The sequence below is a fragment of the Pseudorca crassidens genome, chromosome 14 (assembly GCF_039906515.1).
Source record: "Pseudorca crassidens isolate mPseCra1 chromosome 14, mPseCra1.hap1, whole genome shotgun sequence".
In the NCBI taxonomy this organism is placed as follows: domain Eukaryota; kingdom Metazoa; phylum Chordata; class Mammalia; order Artiodactyla; family Delphinidae; genus Pseudorca; species Pseudorca crassidens.
The window spans coordinates 29,136,493-29,152,354 of NC_090309.1; the positions used below are offsets into that span (position 1 = coordinate 29,136,493).

Here is a 15,862-nt window from a genome sequence, read left to right on the forward strand (position 1 = left end):
GCGGGTACGGGTTAGGTCGCGAGTCGCGGGACGCCGGCCGCTAGGCGGGGCGGGAGGCGGGGCGCTGACGTCGCGGCGCGGCCGGCAGCCGGGAGGCGGGGAGGCAGCGGCCGGCTCGGCCCAGCCCAGCCCGCAGCTGCGGCGGCCGAGCCTGTGGGCGGCGGCGGCGCTCCGAGCCGGATCCTGACCGCCCTCCGCCGCTGCCCAGTTTCTCACTTGGTCCGGGTGTCCACAACTGGTTCGGCCAGCCCTCACCCGTCGCCGCTTCCCCCGCCATGGCCCTGGTACGGGGCGCCGAGACGGCGGCTGGGCCCTCCCGCTGGCTACCCACGCACGTCCAGGTGACTGTGCTGCGGGCCCGCGGGCTGCGGGGCAAGAGCTCGGGCGCGGGCAGCACCAGCGACGCGTATACGGTGATCCAGGTGGGCCGTGAGAAGTACAGCACGTCGGTGGTAGAGAAGACGCTGGGATGCCCCGAGTGGCGCGAAGAGTGCTCCTTCGAGCTGCCGCCCGGCGCCCTGGACGGCCTGCTACGGGCGCAGGAGACCGACGCGGGCCCGGCGCCCTGGGCCGCGGGCTCCGCCGCCGCCGCCTGCCAGCTAGTGCTTACCACCATGCACCGCTCGCTCATCGGCGTCGACAAGTTCCTGGGCCAGGCCGTGGTGGCGCTGGACGAGGTCTTCGGCGCAGGCCGCGCCCAGCACACACAGTGAGTGAGGGGCGCGCGGGAGCGGAAACGGTTAAGGGCCTCTTGGGGCGTGGCTGGGGAGACGCAGGACCCCGAACCTCGGCCTGGGCGGTGCGACCTTTTGCCTAGCGCTCAAGGGCATAAACCGACAAGTTGGTTCTTCGCATAACGGAATCTCCTTCCGATCCCCAGATGTGCGCTGGGCTGTGCTTGGCCGCTGGTGTGTCCTTGGAAGGCCGGGGGGAGGTGAGAATGGTGGCCTATTGTTAGGAGTAGGTTGTCAAGTAAAGTTAGGAGTGGGATCCAGAGGCTCTTGGACTGTGGGAAACTCAAGAAGGAAAATCTTGTGGCCATTCCCAGGGCCTCCGGGCGTGTTTCACTTTCCTCGAAGGGGAGGGAACTGCCTTCGGGCGCCTGTTCCACACCAGGCCCGCAGGGGAATGGGAAGGCCCTGCCTCGCCCTGTGGGGGAAAGAAGGTGCAGTGTTGTCCTCGAGGAGGGCAGAGGATGAACGGAGACGCCCCACCAAATCTAGAGGCTGCAGAGGGCATCTGCTTCTTGCCTGGTACTGGGATGCCCTCTGTTGCTTAGAGACGCCCCCGATTCTTCCCTTCTGTGTCTCTGGTCTGAGAACAGGAGACCCTTTCAGTAAAGGAAGGAAACGCTTTAATCAGGCTTCAAGCATCTTGACTGGGGTGGAGGCAGCACGTGCTTAATGGACAGCAGGAGACAATCTCCCAGTCAGTTAAACCTAGAAGGGCCAGAGGGTTTACCAGTGGGTTTTAAAAAATCATTTATTTTGGCAGCGTTTAACTTTCCCTGTGTTAAGATCAAGGCTTCAGGCTTGGAGCCTCATTTCCTGTTTTGGGCTTGGGCAGGATCCGGAAGCCTGTCCGCAGGGCTGACAACCTGCCCTGGGTCACTCAAGTGTTTAACTGGGGTGACGCCACCCCTAGGCCCATGGGCCCTGGATGGGGAGGGTAAGGGGTTGGTGACAGTTGCTGGAAAGGTTTACCCAAGTGGAATGGCATCCAACTGAGTAAATCTAGGAAGGCTTGCTGGAGAAGGATGAGCCTGGTACAAACCCAAATGAAAGCAGGATTTGGATAGAAAAGGATCTGACCTTGAACATTTCAAAAATGTGGGTAGAGAAGGCCTTCATGGCTCTTTGCAGCCTGGGGTGGGAAAGGGGTTAGCATAGGGCAGGTTTGGGCAGGGCTGTGACTTAGCTCCATCTCCCCCTCCCCTGGCCTTCTCTCCTTCCCTCATGACTTGCTGTTTGGTTGCTGGGTGTGGATCATGTGGTATAGTTTGGCCCTTGTTTTGTTTTTTTCCTCCCCTTTTCTGTCCTTTCCCTCTTGCCTGGCTCAGGGAGCCCAAGGGGGTGGGGGTGAGGCAGAAAGCTCTCCTCTGGCTCTCGTAGCCCTTTCTTCTTCTGAAGAGGCTCCTGTCCCCCAATTCATTCCACCCCTTTCTTTCCCAGTCCTTCAGTCTCCACCTCTCAGCTAATCTGACCTGACTGGTAGATAACACATCTCGGGCTGGGGGTGGGGGGCACTAGAGGGGAGACTAAGGGGCAGACAGAAAAAGTCTCAGCTTGTGGGGAGTGGCTTCTGTGAGGTCAGTGACTTGCACGGGGTGGGGGAGGGGCTTTGATTTTTTCTTCAGTTCCTGCTTTTGCTTTCTTCTTGGCCTCTGGCTCTTCCTTAACTGAGCTGTCTATGTCTGTCGGCCCATGTGCGCCTGTTAGCAGCCAAGGACAGTCCCCTTGATCTGAATGGGAGCCTTATTTACTTTATAGAAGTCATCTTTTCCACCAGGATCTTTCCACACCCACCTGGCTGCCTTTCCTCTGATGCATTGACCTGGGTTATTTATAGAACCTGAAGGGGGCAGGAGGAGGGGGACTTGTAGTGGGCAGCAGGAAAGTCTGTGAAATCAGCCTGATCTTTTAGTTTACTGGACCAAACAGCGTGCCCACTGACAGAGGGTGAGGGCTGCTGACGCCACTCCGGTTTGCACCTTCCACCTCTGGCTCTCATGGCCACCCTTGGTGGCCTTTCCTGGAGCATCTTGGCGTGAGCTGCTAAGATAGTGAGTCTGCACATTTTCCATTGGGGAGAGGACTGGGGTGTGCCCTCCTCAGCTTTGGATAATGGTGGCAGAGAACTCCAGGAGAGCACATCATAGCCCTGTGTTGCCCAGACAGAACTCCATTGGGGAAAGGCAGTCTCACGGTTAAGAGGAGGGGCCTGTGGAGTTGCAGATTCCCTTCCAAACCTGCCACCTTGTGGCCAGTCAAGTAAACTCTTGGTGCCTCAGTTTTCTCATCTGTAAAATGGGGCTAATTTATACCTTGACAGGATTGATGTAATGGATGAAATGCGTATGTAATTAGAGCATCTAGTGCAGTTCCTGGATATGCCTGGTGGTCAGTGAACAGCAGTGATGGTGGAGTGAGGTTTTAGTAGCCTGGTAGCTGTGATCTGGGAGATGTCCCCTGTCTCAGAGGAGCCTTTCATGTGATAGGAGGAGGTAATACAGAACTTAGCGTAGTCCTGGAAAGCCCCAGGACTGTGGTGGCAGGGTACTCACAGAAGTATGAGAGCTCCTCATGAAATGAGCTGGCCCTTCACAGCCCTCCACTACTCTCTTTGCTGCCAGAGTCTTGAGAACTGGGGCTAGTCTTGTGAGGCCTCTGCAGTTCTGAAGCCACACTCAGATCAGCTTGCCAGCTCCGCAGCTGTCCTCCATGGCAGGGCAGCATAGTGTTTAAGAACGTGGAGACTGAGGTTTCACTCCCAGTTCTATCACTTACTAGCAGGCAAGTTACTTAACCCGTTTCCTCGTTTCTGAAAAGGTAACCCATGATAACAATCATAGAGTTGTACAAATTAAATAAGACAGGATCTCTAAAAAACTTTAGTATCATTTTAGACACATAGCAGGCTTTCAAGATATTAGTGTTGGGTTACTCTCAGGGCCCTCGTTATGTGAGGGTGGTGATGATGGGGGCTGGGGTTCTAGGTGCCTCAACAGCCCCCAAAGCTCCTTTGTTAGTGGGGTGCTCTTTGAGGTGAGGGATTTCACTGGAGGCTTCCAACTGATTGAAGAGAAAATTGTCAAAACAACATGTAATGTAATACACAAGGAAACTAGTTATAACCGTCTACCTCAGTAAAGCCCTAGTGGATCATCATGGGTCTCAGAATCCCAAGAGCTGCTTCTTTATTGATTTGGCCATGCTGTGCTGCTTGCAGGATCTTAGTTCGCCAACCAGGGATCAAACCCGGGCCCCTGCAGTGAAAGCGCCGAGTCCTAACCACTGGACCACCTGGGAATTCCCTCTTTAGCTTCTTTAGATGCGTCCTTTCTGATTTTACTTCACCACCATCCATAGTACTCCCCAGTGCGTGCTCGTGTGGAGTGAAGTGGTCCCTTCTGTGAGTAGCCCCCTTCCTGGGCCTGTGGGATGGATGGCTAGAGTCTGGCCCCTTGGGAAGGCCAAGTCTGTGGGCTCGGTTTGGGTTAAAACGTGACCATGGGCAGGCTGCAAATGTGGCCCCCTAAGAGGCTCTGTCAGCCCTGGTCAGACCTGTCTCATTGATTTTATAAGGGCCTATGGGAGGCCTGTGGCTGAGGATGACTTAGGTTGGAGACCAGAGCTTTCTGCCTGGCTGATGGTGGTGGCCTGAGACCTCCTCGAGGAGGGCGGGCTTGGGGGCAATGGGAGAGGCAGCTGAGGCAAATGCAGCCTGCTGGCCTAAGGTACACCTAAGGTGGGCATGGTCTTTGAGGGCCTCCATCTGTCCCTTAGCCTCCAGATGGCCTGTGTATTGCTGTTGTAGGTAGATGGTGCGTGACCCACAGCCTTATCATGTTTGCAGCTGTGACTGCTCCCCAGGAAGCAGCTGAGGCCGCGAGGGTCCTTGGCTTTGGCTCCTGCTCCAACCCCTGACCTGGCTGCTGGGCAAGTCTGCTTTGGCCGCAGGAAGGGTGTGGCTGTACTTAAAAGCAGCAGTTAGGGCAGAGGCTGCATCTCCCTGAGTTATGGGGCAGTTTTTATCTGGGGTTGCTTGAGCAGCAGTGTCTGGGGAGTGGGGAGTGACTCTGCCGTCAGACTGAGCGGCTTCCCCTTCCCTCTGCATCTGGCCCCATTCTCCCCTCCCTGCAGGCAGCCAGGGACAGGCGCAACTCAGCAGAGCTCCATCCTAGCGACCTTGAGGGCTGTCCCTTTCTTCTGATGGGGGCTGTCTAAACTCTTTTTATTGCTGCCAACCTGGTGCTGTGACGCGCTCTCCAGCGATGCTAAACGACTGGTCTGGCCTCGTCCAGATGTTTCCCCTGCCTTTCCCACCCTGTGCTGGGACAGATAATTAACACAATGACGGGAGCTCTGTATGCTCTCTGGGAATCAGTACCCTATTTTTTCCTGTGCAGGGCCGACCTCTGCAAAATAGTGTGGTCATGAAGAAGCTTTGCCCTTCCCCACAGCCAAGTAATAAAAATAAGTCCGCGATGTGGGTCCTTTATGCACCTGGCAGTCCTGTTAAGGAAGAGTCTGATGGCTTTGCCCTTACTGAGTTGGCCTGTGGGGGTGGTCCTGGGCCCAGGTCTCTCCGCAGTGAGCAGAATAAGCAAGTTCAGCTCCCAGGAAGCAGCGCTACAGAGTTGCCGGGAGGGGCTTTGTCACGGGCCACCTTGACCTTCAGCTGACCCTGGGGGTGGCGAGGAGAAGCACAGCCCTTAATCATGGAATTCTGATGTCAGAACTGGAAGAGTGCTTAGAAGTGTGGAAATTGAGGCTGGGGAGGGAGAGTGACAGGCTCTCAGCTACTCTGCAGTTAGGGAGGGTGGGGCTCTGTGTGGTTTCTCTTAGGCCCTGACAGCCTGAAGAGCTGTCAGATTTGGGATAAGGAAGAGACGGCATTTGGGAAGCTGAGTGCATCCCAAGGTTTCTGTGGAAGTGCCTGAGAGGTTTTAGGGAGAGAGGGACATTTCAGCTGGGAGGGGGAGGGAGCCTTGGGGCTTCTCTGAGACCCGGAAGGACGTCTAATCCACAGGCCTTTCTGCCTGGGCAGAGGACGAGGGAGGCCACTGGTTGGGTGGGAAGTTCAAAGGAGGGGAGGACATGGACACAGCAGCCCGCATGCCCAGAGGGTGCAGTCTTATTAGGAGGACAGACCCCCACATTTGGAGGAAGGGCCATAGCCAGCTGCCGTATTTTGGGGCCTAGCCAGGGAGCACTGGAGATGTTCAGAGCAGACGGAAGCCCTGCGCTCAGCTCTGGTCAGGGAAGGCCTCCCTGAGGAGGAGATGTACACCGGGCCTGTCAGGCTGGCCATCAGAGATCCTGGTCTGCCACCCCACCTTCTCTGAGTTCCCATATGGACGGCGTGTAGCACTCCATTTTGGAGGATTGTCATAGCCTTCTTTGTCTAGCATATCATTTATTAAGCCGTTTTTAGGTGCTGGCACTGTCCTAAGGATTTGACTTACATCAGCTTATAGCAACCCCTTGAGGTGTAGGTACTGTTACTGTGTTTAACGAGTGAAGAAACTGAGGCACATAGAGGTGAAGTGACTTTTTGTTTTAAAGATTGTTTTCTTTTGATGTGGACCATTTTTAAAGTCTTTATTGAATTTGTTACAATATTGCTTCTGTGTTATGTTTTGGTTTCTTGGCCGCAGGGCATGTGGGATCTTAGCTCCTCGACCAGGGATCGAACCCGCACCCCCTTCGTTGGAAGGCAGAGTCTTATCCACTGGACCACCAGGGAAGCCCTAAAGTGGCTTTTCTAAAGGCACACAGTACATGGCAGTCAGGATTTGTACCGAGACAGCCGGGCTCCTGATTCTGTGCTCTTCGCCACCATGCTGTAACACCCATCTTGGTCCTCTCCCATGTCTCCCAGGGTTCAGCTTTGCATGGAAGTTGGTGCTCAGCAGCTGCCCTCCTTAGGGTTCCTCTCTCCTCCCCAAAGCCCTTCTCTTTGGTTAGGCTTGGGGGCTCTGGAAGCATGACCTGCTTCTCCTGTGTGAGGCCTTGGCTGGTAGGGGTAAGTGCATTTAGTCTGCAGCTCCGTGTCTGGTTATATCTTTCTCAGGGGATGGGGGTGTTGCCTGGTGCATTGGGAAAGAGGGTATCACTGCCACTAGACTGTCTCACAGGAGCCGGGGGAGGCCTGGAAAGCTCTGCCTTGGCCCCGGGCATCGCCCCCCCCCCACCCCCCGGGAGGTTTGCTCCCATTGGCTTGTGCAGTAGAGCTGGGCTTGGGATCATCAACAGATATAAGACTTCCTGACCTTTCCCAAGAAATCACATGCTGGTTTTACTGTGACAGAACGCTCTGAGCCATCCATTCCTCCTCCTACAGTCATGCAGTCGTTTGCTTTTTTTTTTTCCCCCTTTCTTTTGTTCAACATCTAGGAAGCAATTACTGGGCAACCACTGTGCCTAGGTCAGGGCTTTGGAGGAAACATGAGAAAGAAAATATAAAGCCCTTTCCCTAGAAGGGCAAAAATATGTTTGAGACAAGACTTAACACAGGAAGGATAATTAACCAACAAAGCAGCATATACAAAATATGAGAGAAGGAAAGGGTCAGAAGAAGGACCAACTCACCAGGGTTGGAGTGATCAGGGTGGGCTGTCTATAGGAGGCTGGACCTTGAATGACAGGTGGGGCGTGGTGGTGGCTGGGTGAGTTTCTGGGAGGGAGACCCAGAAGGGAGGGAAGGAAGGGAAGGTGGGTGTGGTGGGGCTGAGCCAAGAGAGGGAGTGGAGGGGAGCCAAGCTTAGTTTCCTATGTGCCTCTCTCAGCAAAACAACCTGGCTTTCTTTACTTCTTATTTCTTTTTGAGTAGTTTACCTGGTTCAAAATTCTAAAGATACATAGGGTTCACAGTGAAAAATCTCCCTTGTCCCGACCTTGAGTCACCCAGCTCCTCTCTTCAGAAGCAGTCAACATTACCAGTTCTTATATGCTTTTAAAAGCCAATGCGTTATAGATTTCTTCTCCCTCTCCCATTGTGTTTGCACAAGTGCAGCCTTCTTCACACACACAGGTCTGTACCTATGATAAGTCTGGCTTCCCCACACAGGGGTATTATTGCTTGTCTCCACCTGTTTCAAGTCTGAACTGAGACCCTGGCAGGAAGACAGCCACTACTTAGTTTTGTCCTCCGTGACTCAAGAGCCTGTTTGGGGTGAATATGGGGTTAGGAGCAAACTGGGGAGGGGAGTTTGGTTAAGTAGAATTTCTTCCTTATTCCCTTGTCTCCCCTGGGAGAGGTCATCCTGCTGATTTTCTCCTTTCTCTTGGGCGGGGTCATCACTCTTTGGTCCTGGGCCACCTCTCTCCCAAGGGGCTGATGACAGCCTATAAAAGGCCCTGACAGACAATAAACCCAAATCTTTACATGTGGGTTGGCCTACTTTTCAGAGTGCTTTCCCAGCACCTCACTTCCTTCTTCCCTGAGGGCAGGGAGGGTGACCCCCATTTTTACTGAGGTCAAGACTGGGGTCTCAGGAGTGGAATGACTGATCCAAGGTCACATGATTCATTAGTGGCAGCCAGATTTCTAACCTCCTGAGCCCAGTGCTTTTTCCCTACATCATGCTTTCAACTATACATACTTCTATTGCTGTGTGGTTAGACTTGGCTCCAAGCAGGCGTGGGTCCCTGGCCTCTGTCCGAGGCAAGCTGACAAAGAGATAAACCTTTGGAGCCTACAGCAGCAGGAGGGGTGAGGACTGGCTGAGATGTTTGTGCCCAGGAGGGAGGGAGGCTGGTCCTGGCTGGGCTCTGAGGTTGAGCTGAGCAAGCCATGCCCATGGAGCCAGGGGTAGCTAATGAAATGATGGTTCTGGGCTCCAAGGACTGTCGGTGCCGGCACAGAGCCAGAGTAGGTGATAAGAGGCCTGATAAGAGGCACTGTCCTCTCCTGCAGTTGTGCCTGGCTTGCAGTTTTACCATCGATACCAAATCAAAGGCAGGATGAGGTTGTGAGTGTTGGGAGCCATCAAGGATTGGCCCGCGGCCCACGCGTCTCCTCTCTGATCGTGTGTGAGGAGGACTGCCTGAGTGGGGGATTTGGAGAGGAGGGAAGGCATCTAGATGGAGGAGCCTCTGGGGAAAAGGCTTTTCCAGCCGCCTCTTCAAACTCCATGTGATACAGTTTTAGTTGACATTTCTCCCTGCCCCTAACTGGCTTATTTTATCACCCTTCTTTGACAGAGGTGAAGTGGGTGGTTGAAAGCCACTTTGTAAGTCAGATCCAGGACTAGAACCTGGGTCTCCTGTCTTCCAACCCTTGCGTTTTTCCACTATTCCTTTAAAATAATTTTTTTTCCACTTATTTTTGGTACTGAAGCTAAGCTCTGCCAATGCCATCTCATTTATCCAGCAGGTGTTAGAAGGTATTCCATATATCAGGCCCTTTCCCTGGGTTGGGGGGCATAAAAGGTGAGTAACATTTTGTGCAGTCAGTAAGCAGTGAGAGCACAGGTGGAGTGGCTCTGCCTGAGTGCCACTGCAGGGGACGAAGGGGGCACTTGGAGAAGGGCACTCTGGCCCCTCCTACCTTCCCCATTGCTCCTGTCCTAGTTTAGGCAGGTTTTTTTTTTTTTTTTTAAATCTCCTCTAGACTGTTAGCATAGCTGCTACAGCATTTTTGTAAGCCAGAATGCCAATTTATTAATTTATGATGAGAAATAACTGCTGAGGCACAAGGAGTTGCCTGGGTCAGCCTGGCCGTGGGACCTGTCCTGGGTTGGCTGGCTCTGTGCTGGTTTCTGCTGCCTTGCCCCTCTGCTGCCCCTTTCCCTGCTGTCCTTTGCTCTTCCTACAGCACAGCAGCCATAGGTTTTATCCTTGTTTCCTACCCTGTAGTGCTCTTCCAGGCCCAGAATAAGGCTATAGCTCTTTAGCATGATGTTTGGGGCAGTCTTCTCTGCTCCAAAGCACCTTTTTACCCATCTTCACCTCTCCAGCCCTGGGCATCTGTGTATTCTTTTCCTCCCACCTGGAATGTCTCTTCACCTGCCTCCTTGCCTCCTGACCCATTGTTCAAGGCCCAGTATAAATGTTACATCTGTCAATGAAAATCATCAATAAGCAACCTATAATAAGGATAGAAAAGAGTTTTCTTTGAGCCAAACTGAGGACTAGCCTGGATGCCCACTTCCCAGATTACTCTGAGAAACTGCTCCAGAGAAGCATGGTTTCCAGCACAGTTTTATATCTTCTCAGAACAAAGAACATTAAATAAGTCAGGGATACTGTACATTTCAAGAAATCACACACACGCACAGAGATCAGCATCATGTACACAGCAAGTCAGCATGACCTTGCACCTGGGAAAGGAGTCTTATCAAAGGAGTACCAGCATTGGTGTCCCAGGAAGATAAGCATTTAATCTTTACTTTTAAAGAATGGACATTCTTTACTTTTGGTCACTGTGTCCTTTTCTCTAATAATTAAAGCAGATGTACAATGTAGGTTTGATAGGCCACAAACAGGCTATTTTAGTTAGCATAAGATTCAAGTTAACTCACAGATAAGCCAGAATGACCTCCCTATATCTCAATATGTGAAAATTTCTTTTATCATGTCCTTCACTACTCCTCCCAAAATTGTCTTCTCTTTAACCTTCCTGTGCATTTTATTTGTGCATTTTTGTGGTGTTAATCACCTTCTTCCTTTATTTATGTAGCTATCTTATTTCCCACCAAGATGTAAGCTTCTCGAGGACACTCCCTTTCTTATTCTGGCAAATACTTGGGAAACGTTTGAGCCTGGCTGAGGCCTTCTCTGGTTGGTTGGGATTTCAGTGGCGAGTTCCCTGTGCCTCTGAGACTTTGTGAGTGTCAGGATGAGCTGTCAGGATCTCACACGCCACGCCCTGTGCTGAGGCTACTGAGATGAGTAGATAGTTAGCACAAGGCTCAGGGATTCAACCAGGAGCAGGGCTCAGTCATAGGAGAGGGAGAAAAAAGCCTGTGTCCTGGCCCAAGGCTACCCGCTGACCTCCGCAGGGATCTAATAGAAAGACCCTGTTAGTCTCAAGTGGGACCAGAAGGGGAGTATAGATGAGTCAATAGGTGTTTCTAACCATCTCAAACAGATGCGGGTGCTTATTATTATTATTTTTTAAATAAATTTATTTATTTTATTTTTGGCTGTGTTGGGTGTTCGTTGCTGTGCGCGGGCTTTCTCTAGTTGCGGCGAGCTGGGGCTACTCTTTGTTGCGGTACGTGGACTTCTCATCGCAGTGGCTTCTCTTGTTGTGGAGCACGGGCTCTAGGCACGCAGGCTTCAGTAGTTGTGGCACATGGGCTCAGTAGTTGTGGCTCACGGGCTCTAGAGCGCAGGCTCAGTAGTTGTGGAGCACGGGCTTAGTTGCTCCGTGGCATGTGGGATCTTCCCGGACCAGGGCTCAAACCCGTGTCCCCTGCATTGGCAGGCGGATTCTTAACCACTGTGCCACCAGGGAAGCCCCACGGGTGCTTTTTAAAAAACATAATCATGATGCTTGTATCACACACACAAAATCAACAGTTCCTTAATAACCATCCAATCAATATCCAGTCCATATTTAAATTCCCTTAATATCAGAACTGTCTCTTCATAGGTGGTTTGTTGAATCAGGATCCAAACAGGGCTCCCTTCCATACTGTGCCTGGCTGTTAAGTCTCCCAGGGTAACAGTTCCCTCTTGTTTCATACCCTTACCTGATGGAGGAGCTGAATCACTTGTCCTTGAGAACATCCCACATTGTAGCTGATGGGTTTCTGCCAAAGCAGAAATTGCGGGGCCTTGGGAGCCTGGGGAAACGGGGACAGGGTGAACAGTCTCTGAAGGCTTCAGGCCTTTTGAGAGCAAATGATTTCATCAATACAGTGTTGCTTGAAGTGGCTGATGGCTGGCTGGCCTGGATTTTAGGAAATTGGGTTAGATGTTATGTCCATCAGAATGTTATGGACAGATATCTTGGTGTCTTCTCCTAGAGTTTTCCCCAGCATCTACTTTCTGAGTTGCAGTCTCTTCCCCTCTGGAACGCTGCAGCCCCTGTTTGTACTGACTCCCTAGAGAAGCTGGATGGGGAGAGTGAGGCCAGGAAAGGAGAAATGGATCAGTATGTCTTTCCTTCACGTTGGTTCTTCACTTTTCATTCTAGAAGATTCTCCAGCTAGTACACTGGGCAGCACAACTGTCTTCCTAGGGCCTCTTGGCTTCCTTTGTCTTGGGGTGGGGTTCAATTCCTACAACTGTCAGATTTGCAAGCCCCTCATCCCCAGCATGGTGGGAGCTGTTCCCTGGCCTGAGGTAAGACCTGTCTCTGAAGAGGCCAGGGCAGCCACTGCCAGAAGAGAGAAGCTGCAGACCTGGTGGGCTGTAGCCAGAGCAGGTAAGGCTCAGGTGAGCACCAGCCCAGTTACGTTGGAGATTGTGGTATTGGGGACATGAGGAAAACAAGCTACAGGAGCAGCCTGCTCCCTGACTAGCAGGTGCACCCCGCTGTTTTTGTTTCTCCGGAGTCACCTTCATTGGCATGCAGGGTGTTTGAGGGTCAGACCGAGCACTGTGGCGTGACGCCCGGGAGCCGCAGGGCCTTTGGCCAGTTCCTCGCCCCTTACCGGCCCCTGCAAGGCCCTCTCATACCCAGTGGGACATGAGGTGCAGTATCTGTCATCTGATTTGGATCTCAGCCTGGGAGCCGTGCGTTGGGGCCAGAAGGGGAAGACATGCACTCAAGTGTGTGTTTTGCAGTGAGCCTTACAGAGGCAGCGCATCCCAAGCAGTGAGAGTGGCACCGCCCAGCTCCTTCTCTGGGAACTACATTCAGCACCTCACATCAAGCCCTCGCCTTAGCTTTGAACTGTATCTGTAAGCATCTGTGCTTTATCTTTATTTATTTTGTGCATCCGTTAGCAAGATGTGTCCTAAGGTAACTGCTTCTTCACTTTATGCCGTTTCAGCTTATGAAAGGTTTCATAGGAATGCTCCACTTTTGGATAGCAGGGGAAACCTGTAACTTTAAAGTTCAAAGTAGTGATGAGTATAAACAATATTTTGCGACATCTGCAGCAACTGTAATGTGGCATGAAAATACCGGTTTCTCTTGGTGACATATTCATAGGTACTGCTGCTATACCACTACTGTTGCAAAAATTCATAATTGAAAGAAATACTAAATTTCAGTTAGAGATTAGGGGAAATAAAGATGTAATTTTTCTCCCGTCTAACACAGACCCCCTGTTTTAGAGAAATCCTTTGGTTGGGCAGGGACATGGGGTTTCTGGGCCCGGTGTGTGGTGTATTGCACTTGCAGAGGGAGGCATTCTAGTGCAGTGGTCAAGGCCGGAGGCCCTGGAGACAGGGAGCCTGGGTTCATATCCTGATTCCCTGTGTACTAAAAAGAAGCATCTGACTTAACCCTATGCACTTCTCTCTGCCCTAGTGTTTGCATCTGCTAAAATATATAAGAACTAACACTTGTGTGGCGCTTCCTGTGTGCCAGGCCCTGTTCTGAGTGCTTCACCTGTAATCTATGCAATTGTCAGAGTGATCTTGTGAGGGGATTGGACACCCATTACCCCCATTTTATAGGCAGGTGTGGAAATGCATAGAGACTGGGTGACCCACTCCAGGTCGCACAGCTGGCGTGTGGTGGGATGGGGCTTACGCCAGGCAGCCCTGGCTCCGGAGTCCATGCTGGAGCCACTCTGAGGCCTGCTTCCCACACCTGCCTCCTGGGGCTGTTAAGAGGATGACTGGGATCTGATTTGGTGTGTTGAGTGCTTAGTATAGCGCCTGCATACAGTAGGTGCTAAAAGAGAGGTATGGTTGTTAATGGTGATGAGATTAGGGCCATAGTGATGGGCTAGAGTGGGGTCAACACCCGACCTCCATTCAGGAAGTGGGCACTTCCCGAATCTGGTTGGTGTATTCTATCAGGGAAGTTACTGAGATTCTTTGCTCAGGAATGGGGGATGAGGGCTTCAGGGTTAAAGAAGGTGCCCTTTTGGAACTGTCTGTCCCCATGAAGCCTGGCACGTGGCTCCTTCCTCAGGAGGCTCTTTTTGGGGACAGGGGGCACCCTCTTTGCTCTGGGAGCTTCTGGTCTCATGGTTAAGACCTGTGGGTTTGTGATGATAGAAACATTACACAGTTGTTCAGTTGTGAACAGGGACAAACAAGTTCCTAAGTTAATTCATAGATTAATTTGTTAGTTCATTGAAAATATATTTGAGTGACCACTCTTTTAAGTCTGGTGACACACAGATGAGCAGAATAAAGTTCCTGCCTGTAGAGCAGCGGAAGACAGCCATTAAACAGCCGTGTATACATACATCATTTTACTGTGTGGGATACACACACACACACATACACACACACACACACACACCCTGTGTCAGGTAGTATTAATTATGTTAAAGAAATAAACTGGGTAAGGGGCAGCTGTAGTTGGGGTACTCAGGGAAGACTAAGGAGATTCAGATGAACTGAGACCTGATGTGAGTGAGTAAGTGAGTGAACTGTGGCCTGAAGATCTGGGCCTGTGTCTCAGGCAGAGGGAAAAGCAAGAGCAGTGGCCTGGAGATGGGAACACTGAAGGCCAGTGTGGGATGAGAAATGCAGAGAATCAGAAGACCTGGCACCCAAAGGATGAGCCCTTTCTGCCATGCTGAGGAGTGGGGTGTGATGTGCTCCAGTTTCACCTGCCTGCTGGGTGAAGCATGGATGGCAGGGAGGCAGGTGAGCAGGGAACTGTAATGTTCAGCAGGGAGATGTTGGTGGACTGTACTGTAGGGTGACAGTGGTGAGAGGGGTTGAATTCTGGGTATAATTGGTTGGTAGAGCTAAGTTTAGATGTGGGGTGTGAGGGGGAAAAAGAGACAAGGATGGTTCCTGGGTTAGGAGTGTGAAATAAATGATGTGTGGAGGCTTAGGAAGGGGCACCATTATTTGGGTCTTAAGCTGAACTTTGCACTGATAATGTTACCGAACCGAACTCAGGTCTGCTTGCCTGACGTGTAGCAAAGCCAATCTACTGACACTGAGTTGTGGTGAAGGAAAGTACAGTGTTTATTTTCAGGGCACCAAGCAAGGAGAATAGCCAGCTCATGCTCAAAAGACCTGAACTCCCTGATGGCTTTCAGGCAAGGATTTTTAAAGACTGTGCTAGGGGAGAGGGTCATAGGATGCCTGATTAGCTCATGGACCTTCTTCTGGTTAGTTGGTGGTGAGGTAACAGGATGATGTTTTGGGAATCTCAGTCATCAACCTTCTGGTTCCAACCAGTCTGGGGTCTACATGCTTGTGGTCAGCAAGTCGTCACCATCCTCTACCAGATTGGGGAGGGGTCTTAGTTTCTGCAGAACATCTCACAGATAGGCATCAGATTGTTATCTACATCCCTTCTGGAGGAACTCCTGAAGTCTTGCAGCTCTGTCGTTCTAATCATTAACTACTTGAGTCTGCTCTTTGGAACTCAGCGAAGGCCTAGGAGACTAAAGCCTTTTTTTCTTCTACAAACAAGAAACAGGGGACACAGAGGGGCTTTTGTGTCCCAGAAGGCCCCGCAGAGTCCTGCTTGGTTTCAGTTTCTCTTTTTCTTTGATACTCCTCAATCCTGAGGGGAGCAGGGGCAGGACAAGGAAGGGAATAAAGTTTTGAATAGAGAGATTAATCATAAACTCAGCAGGTTAACTCAGTTTTAAGGGGACCCATTTCAATAAGAACTGTAGACAGGTCAGGTGTGTGCCTGGGCCTGTGGCTCTCAAGGGCCCAGCACCCCCAGAGTGACAGGAGCCACCCTGGCACTTACATGTGTGTGTTTGACATCTGCCCTAGGTCTGCTTCTCAGAGTGTTGAGATTTTTCAGTTATACTATGTGGCAGCTGTTAGCTAGCCCGGCTCTGTTTACTGAGAAATGGGTGGAGTGCTGGGTATGGTGGGCCTGGGAGCCCCACTAGCAGGAATAACTAGGGCCATAATCTTGGTTAACAGGTGAGGCAACTACCTCCTCCCTTTATCCCCCCTTTGTCTTCTGCCCCTGCAGAGGGCGGGGGTGGGGCTGGTCCCGCAGGGTAGGAGGCTGAGGGCTCCTAAGTCCACACTGGGCCTGCTGAACTTTGTCAGGCAGAGGGAGCCTGGGGGAGGTACGG

The 15,862-nt window shown here is 51.8% G+C and overlaps 1 protein-coding gene across 1 annotated transcript in view; it reads left to right on the forward strand.

Moving 5' to 3' along the window:
• Positions 1–4: 4 nt before the first annotated feature.
• RAB11FIP5 (RAB11 family interacting protein 5) overlaps positions 5–15,862 on the forward strand; it is a 36,070-nt gene continuing 20,212 nt past the window's right edge. The window contains 1 exon segment of the mRNA XM_067704717.1: positions 5–709. Coding sequence (XP_067560818.1) covers positions 276–709 — 434 coding nt within the window. The 5' untranslated portion in view covers positions 5–275.